General features: G+C 37.1%; 1 protein-coding gene across 1 annotated transcript in view; it reads right to left on the reverse strand.

Annotated features, from left to right (window-relative positions):
• frmpd4 (FERM and PDZ domain containing 4) overlaps positions 1–6,198 on the reverse strand; it is an 82,003-nt gene extending 75,805 nt beyond the window's left edge. The window contains exon 1 of the mRNA XM_088352739.1: positions 6,093–6,198. Coding sequence (XP_088208865.1) covers positions 6,093–6,136 — 44 coding nt within the window. The 5' untranslated portion in view covers positions 6,137–6,198. The remainder of the gene's footprint in view (positions 1–6,092) is intronic.
• Between the last annotated feature and the right edge of the window lie 1,976 nt (positions 6,199–8,174).

Here is an 8,174-nt window from a genome sequence, read left to right on the forward strand (position 1 = left end):
AGCTCTGTTCAAATGACACATCATGTAAGGCTGATGTGCCTTTTAAAAAATGTTATTTCTATGACCCACGGTCAGATGAAGCCCACTTTTTTTTGGTTTGAAACCATGTCTTGGATTTTTGAGGGACAAAAAAATCTGTATTCTCTAAATATAACATGAATGGCTTTTGACGCTAGCTTTTGAGAGACTCTGCGTATTCCGGACAGTTGTGTTTGCTCGGCCGAGCTTGCAGGCCTCAAGCTAATGAGAAAAGTGCCGAAAATAGAGGTCAGGCGGCATTTTAGGAAAATGTTGAAGCGGATCTGCACGATAAAACTTGTAACCTTTTTGATTTTGTACACTCGTACACTATAACCTAACAAACAGCAAATCGCCACCATTTTGGAACGTTTTAAAACACCCACACTGGTTACGTTTTACAAGACCCCACTGCCGGATAACAATACATCTCCAAAAGCAAGAAATAGCTACTTTAAGTATCTACTTGAATAACTTCTAACTGTAAAGGGACAGTATATATTTTTTGACCATTAGATGTCGCTGTATTTTGTAGCGCAACCGAACACTGTCAAAAAGCTGACTTGGCATTTTTGGTTTTGCTGACTCAGAAGCTTTCCCAGAGAGCCATTTTACCCACCCAAACCAGGATCACAGTATTTTACAAGCAATCAGGGAGGTCACTCTAGAGGTAAAAATGCCCCCCAGAAAACCGACTTGCCACTTTAGGCTTTGCTTGCTCAGGAGTTTTTCCAGAAAGACATTGCCTTATTTAAGGAGCAGAAAAACATTAATTTCGAAACAAGTTGGATGGGTTTACTCATACGTAAAAAAGAAAAAAAAAGCCCCAAAAAAGTAAATTTAGCACATGTGATTTTACCGACTCTTTTCCCAAAAAGCCATTCCACTCTCCAAGGCCTGAACAACATTAAACATCAACACAATTTATTACAGGTAGTCAGTTATGATGTGAAAACTGCCCTAAAAAGATGACTATGGACTTTGTCATTTGGGGTCTCACAAAAAGACATTTTACTCTCTCAGATCTGAACAAGTTTGGCCTGGATCACGGAATTTTACAAGGAATCAGGTTGGCAACTCCACAGGTTAAAATTCTGAAAAGAAACACCCAAGCCCAGTCGCGCCCTTGCTTGATTTGGGCGTTCTGTACACCCATTTTAGGATTTTCTTTCTATCTGGACTGAATGTTCCTCTTTGGGTTTTCCATTGTCATTTGGCAAAAAGGGAAATGCCACCCAAAAATGCTTTTGCGTATCAATTTGGGTGATGCTTTAATGGTGCACAGCCATTGTAGTTTAATATTTGATTCAATTGTTGTTATACTTGTACAGGTTGTTGGTTTGATCAGGGTTTGTACGGGTAATTGAAATCCTTAAAAATACTTTACTTTCAATGTTATGTTTTCAATGATTGAAAAGTGCTTGAATTTTGGGTGAAGTGCTTGTTAATGCTCAAATTGTTACCATGATTCACACCAAGTCTGCTAAAAAATGATGCTCTCTTGTAATCAATGGGAGTTGGTATTATTTTGCATGCTGATGTGGCTACACCTAAACAGGGCACTATAAAATATGTATTAGCGCAAGGATTACATATCAATTATGGGCAATGCAATCAAATGTAGTGTTTTTCAGTGGTAAATTATAATGGACTAAACTTCCTGCAACTGAAAACGTAACTTATATATTACTGTCATTTTACCTGACACCTGCATGGGGGTAGCTTTGTTTTAAAACTATTTACACAAATATTGTTCAGATTGACAGATATTTTTACCTTCTATTCACAATCTAAAAATCAACGTCTCATTAAATGCACATGCGAGATTAAAAATTGCATATGTAAATCTTTGATATATTTCTGGATCTGCAAAACACATGATTTGCACTGGGTTTCCTCTTTTAATGGTAATTGAAAAACTGGCTTTAAAAGTCAGGTTAAGTCATGTTTATTTGTATAGCCCTTAATCACAAAGAGTCTTAAAGGGTGGCACAGATCAAAGACTATTACAGACTACAAACTATTAAAACACAATCCCCTAATCTAAAACCTACATGAGAGCAAATAAAACACAGATATTATCAACATAAAATATAGGTTATTCATAGTCTATAGAATAGAAGTGTGTTTTAAGCTTAGATTTAAACATTTCCACTGAGGTTGCAGATCGAATCTCAGGGGGAAGAGCATTCCACAGCACCGAGGCCCGAATGGAGACCTGTGTCAAACATACCGTTTCTTTCTAAAGTACTTGAAAAAGTCGTGGCACAGCAGCTGAATGATTTTATATCCGAGAACAATCTTTTTGAATCCATGCAATCAGGATTCAGGGCTAAGCACGCTACTAAGACAGCCCTGATTAAGGTAACCAAAGAGCTTTTCCTAGTTTAAAAGTGCTCGATCTGGGCCATGAAAAAGGTGTACAACCATGTTTGTTTACAATTCGTAACAGTTCTATGGTAAAAGATAAAAGCACCTAGTCAAGATCCAAAAAAGTTTCAACAATATACGTCAATCCTCTATTTTCAATCATTGAGATTGAAAGGTTGAAGGCACTACATTTGTTTTTGCACATTTTTGACTAAACTGACTGAAAAGTGGGTATTTTTTTACATTTGTGCACCACCCAGCGCGAAGCATATTCAATTTGATGCTCATTTTAGCTGATGTATTCATTGGATGAAATTGCTTAGATAGCAGCAATGAAGTGGTTGCCAGATGAGAAGTAATTTCCTCTCAGTCTGCTTTTACATTGCACATACTAGTGATTTCAATGAGGTTGCACCTGTCAGACAAGCTTGATCCTTTTTTGCGAGTGACGGGCACGATGCATATTGTTTTTAGTGAAACGAAAGATTTCAAGCACTACATTTTGCACGTTAACCATGCAAAACACGAACATTGTAGCCTCAGGATGCAATCTGTGACTTGACTAAAGAAGTCTGTTCTCTCCTTTTATCTACAAAGCCCTAAACGTGAACTCCCTTCTGCGTCTACTCTGTTTTATTTGAAGCCAAACAGGCTCCGTTTGGCATACTCATCATCCGATAATGATGATGGTAATAATAATGTTATCATCATAATAGATGGAATAAAGCAATGTTTCTCAGTAGGGAGTGCTTTTTTTCCAATATATCTGAAAATCTTAACAACACAATTCAATTATCCCATCAACAAATAAATGAATACATCATTAAATAGATAAAAACGTACATAAATTGTGACCCCAGTAGCAGAAAATTTAGCTTAGACCAGAGTGTTAGTTTTTTCATTTTGTTCGAAAATAAACCCCATAAAATAAATAGATGAATAAATACATAAAGTGTAACCTCGTTAGCAGCGGATTTTTGTTATTTTACTATTTTATTAAACATAATAATTTGAAATGCCTAGTGTTGTTCTTGTTTTTTTAGAAAGAAATAAAACAATGCAATAAATAAATAAACAGATCAACAAACAAATAAGTGGACAGATAAATAAATGAGCACAGTGTTACCCCATTCGAAAATAATTTAGCATATTTTACGATTGAAGACCTCACAGCCTGAGTGTTAATTTTCTTTTCCTTTTTATTCTACCTTTAGAAAAAGTAAAAGGAAATACAATAAATAGATGGATAGTACCCGGTAAATCTATACAAGTGCTACCCCATGAGCAGATAATTTAGCTTATTCTACCATTTTATTAAGTTAAAAAACAGTAAAACCAAATAATACAACAAATAAATAAATGAATAAAATAGCTGTTGTTCTGTTTAAAAATACGTACTTAGAGTCTAGGTTTTATTTTGCTGACATGATATAATAAATAAAAGAAACAATAAAATGAAGGGAATAAATAAAAAGATAAAAACATCAAAATTATAGTAAGATACGAAACATTTACTTGGAATAGGAGAAATATAATTCAATATATAATCAAAATTAGTTTGTTACTTAATAACAAATAGAATTTATAATAGTTTTTTTTTCTTGCTTTTCTGCAAAAATAAAAAATAAACACATAAAACAGATGTCTTATTTTACATGAAAATATGTTACAATATAGAAAAGAATGTTACAAGAAACGTGAAAGTTACACTAAAAATAGGAATATTATACTTCAAATAGCACTACTTATTTTATTGTTTTTAATAAAGTTGAATAAAGTACAAATATGTTTCTTGTATTTTGATGTTCACACTCTATTAACTACTCACTAAAGAATAAATAATAAAGAAAATGATCTATGTGAGTGAGTGAGTGAGTGAGTGAGTGAGTGAGTGAGTGAGTGAGTGAGTGACTAGAAAAACAAGTAAAAACATTTGAAATTAAAACAGAATAATTGTAGGCAAAATTATCTGACATATTTACTTTTGAGAGGTCTATTTTAGTGACAGAATACAAAGTCAAAGAGGCTCAGTAAAGCACTCGATAAAAATCTGCATGCCTAAAAATATTTAACTAAGACATTAGACATGCAAATCATGCAACTTCTTTTGTCATTTTAAATGACATTTTGGAATTTAAATGTGCACAAAACCAACATACATTTGTTTATTGTGTCAAGGCTTCTTGATTTTGTCTGGAAAGTTGATTCCAACAAACTCATCTCATCTCATTAGCTGCACCGCTTATCCTCAGTAGGGTCGCAGGGGTGCTGGAGCTCATCCCAGGAATCATCGGGCAGTGGGCAGGGGACACCCTGAACTGGTTGCCAGCCAATCACAGGGCACACAGGGACAGACAACTCGCTCGCTCATTCACACCTAGGGACAATTTGGACCGGCCAATCCACTTGAATAGCATGTATTTGGAATGTGGGAGGAAACCGGAGTGCCCGGAGGAAACCCACGCAAGCACGGGGAGAACATACAAACCCCGCACAGTAAGTCCGGTAGCTGGATTTGAACCCACACAGGAGATTCCCTAGACCTAAGAATTGTGCCGCACAAGCGCTAACCACTGCGCCGCCGTGCTGCCCTTCAACAAACTCGATTAAAAAAAAAAATCACTTCATTATAAAATACTCGAATAGAAATTGTTACATTTGTATTGTTAGGTTCGGTTAGCTACTGTATAACCAAATATGAACTGGACATACATTAATGTGCATCAATTACAAATAATATGTTATACTTGGATACACTTGAGAATTATTCCACCCACAGAATTTTACTCTCGTTTTGTCATATGTTTGGGAACAAGTTCTTGGTCCGTCTTGGCTGTGTTTTTTTGGTCTTTTTTGGTATATCTTCTGTGATTTTCATTTGATATTTGTATTGTAAAATGAGTGTTAGCCTTTTTCTTGAGTAAATATAATTTATATATGCATATATATTAGTGGGCAGCAAGATGAAGCAGTGGTTAGCGCGAGTGTGGCACAGTTCTGAGGTCATGAGATTGAACCTTCCTGTGTGGAGTCTGCATGTTCTCCCCGTGCTTGCGTGGGTTTCCTCCATCCATGTCAGGTTAATTGGCCAATCCAAATTGTCCCTAGATGTGAATGAACGAGTGAGAGTATGTCTCTGTGTGCCCTGCGACTGGCTGGCAACCAGTTCAGGGTGTCCCCTGCCCACTGCCCGAAAATAGCTGGGATGGGCTCCAGCACCCCCGCGACCCTACTGAGGATAAGCGGTGCAGATAATGGATGGATGGATGTATATTACTTTTTCTTCTTAAAATATTAAAATGAAAAAAGAAAATCAGATGTGTTATAATTGCCCAAAGTAATTGATAACACAAGAATCTTTCATTTATTTGTATAATTCTTTTAAGAGTCATTTTACCCTTTGTTTTAAATTGAAATTGAGGAGGATACTTGCAGAAAAACAGGCCCAAACGCCCACACCAAATATAGAAAAAACAATATTGTGATTTACAAGGAAGCCTAACAAGGTTACCTGGAGTTTAAAAAAAGTGATAATGTATTACTGTTTTTAATGTATTCAAGACATGGTTCGCCATTGACCCGCAAACATGGGACGTGCTACCTGTAAACTATCACAAAGGAAGTGTTAATAGAAAGCGACGAGTGTGCACGAGTGACTAAGTTACATCACGAGACACCACAAGGGCCACCAGGGGCCTACTCACTGAATCACAGTAAAGATGCCGAGTCCGTTGTCATCCGTGTTCATCGTTGCCGACGGGTATCCTCTATTCCTTCCGAGCGTTTCACGTCAAAGCATTGACAGCCCACCCACCCCCTAACACCCTCACTCTGAAACCTTTTCTGCCGTTTTATAACGCTCTTTCTTTTATTCTGGCTTTTCCTTTCTTGTCAGGCCCCTTTTGACTGCACCCAAGCGACTGTCCTCGTGCCCCCCGGGAGGAAAGCGAACTTGACGCTTCAGCCCGGGTAATGAAATAACATCACATTCCAGGCCAGTGCATCAGAAAACAGAGGGATCAATGGCGAACAGCTGGACTCCAATGGGGCGTCGCCTGGATGAGCACAATGTTTGGGTGAAAATTCACCTACGTTCCACTAGGGAAGTGATGCAGTTTAGTGAAAATCTAAAGACGTTTTTTGCATTAGTTTGCAATAGCCAGGGTTCTGACTGAAACCTGTTCCTTGAACCCAATTCATTTTCTCAGTCACAAGTACTAAAACATGTTACTAATATTATTTTGTAATTCAACTGTTCTCCTACATGGTGTGTTCATGCATTAATCCACTACGTGTCAAATGCAAATCCTTAACTATAATGTTCTCCGGTGTTGTGTCCTATTGCGCAGTGGTCCCAGATATCTGTGTACAAGAAAATCTATACAGTGCAAAAAATAAAATAGCATCAGAGCTTGGTGTGTGGCAGGGGTTCAGCCAATGATAGATGCACTAGGTAGCTAATCATGGCATTGCAGTGTTGCACTCCTGATGTTGCTCACGATGTTTCTCAGAGACCTCAGGGAGTGTGTGTGTTTTCCCAGACACATGAAAAATTAGAGGGAACATTGCTCCTGATTTATTCATGTTGGCACGTGTAACCCTCGGCCCACCAGCAACGCAATCTTAAAGTTGGGAATGTCTGTATTTACTTACAAAGCACAACTAACTACACTTATAGTGGCACCTTTTTAAGCACAGAGTATGAGGGCGCTAAATTTTTCCTCATGGAGAAATTCTCCCTTTTGTTTATACTTGCATCCAAGCCAAATTTAAATCAATAAAATAAAATAGTCAAATCAGATTGGTTGTGTGTCACTTGTAGCAAACAGTAGGAGAGGAACAATAAACCAACCAAATATAAATGGAGCAAATGAAAGCACAGAATTCACAGTAAACATACCAAATTTGCGGAGGATAGTTAAGAATGACTGATATCGACGCATATGATGCAGACGGGGTAAACCAGTGTATGCTGTACGGCCTTTCTGCTAAAGAAAGGGTTGCATGGCACAAAAGAAAGGGTTGTGCTGTGGGCTTACTGTTCCTTGTCATGTTGGGTAGAGCGAAGGGGAATACATGTTTGGTGAATGTGAGTGTTTTCTTGACTCCAGCTACATCCCACTATGGGGATGTGGCTTCGGTATATAGTTTGACAGAAAGATATGCTAAATTATGGTATTTTTATTTTCAAAATTAATTTTGCATTACACTCACCAACAATACTGCTTTACACGTCAGAATAGCGCTTTGATCCCTTTAATAACACCTTTCTTTTTAAAATGTAAACAACAAAAAACAAATGTTGACTCAAAACTAGTATTCTGTAATCTACAGATGCTTTATTTTGAAGCGTGAATAAACCCCTTGAACAATCATTTTAGAATTTTGATTTGGTAATGGCTTGCCACTTCCAGTTTTAAACAAGTGCCATATAGTCTATTGCCTTTTATGTCAAAAGGTTGGCGTGTATAGTTACGTGTGAATGGAGAAAAAAAGAAAATGTCTTGGACGGTACCTAGAAATGGAAAAGGAAATCTTCGAGTGGTCTGAAGCTCAGAAATAACATTGTGTCAGCTATGTGTTGCTCAAGATTGCACAAGCCGAAAAATATGAAAAGGGTTCGCTGCGTGTACACATTTACTGCTATTTATTTTATTATGTGATGATTATGATTATGATTATGTGGCCATTTTAAAGAAGTTTTAGGGGTTCTGCTCCGATGCAAGTACTTACGCTATATTGTAACTAAATGGTCAGTTCCGGAGTACTTTTTGTGTTAGTAATAT

This window comes from Urocampus carinirostris, chromosome 14 (genome assembly GCF_059441175.1).
Source record: "Urocampus carinirostris isolate Australia breed hairy pipefish chromosome 14, RoL_Ucar_1.0, whole genome shotgun sequence".
Classification (NCBI taxonomy): Eukaryota; Metazoa; Chordata; class Actinopteri; order Syngnathiformes; family Syngnathidae; genus Urocampus; species Urocampus carinirostris.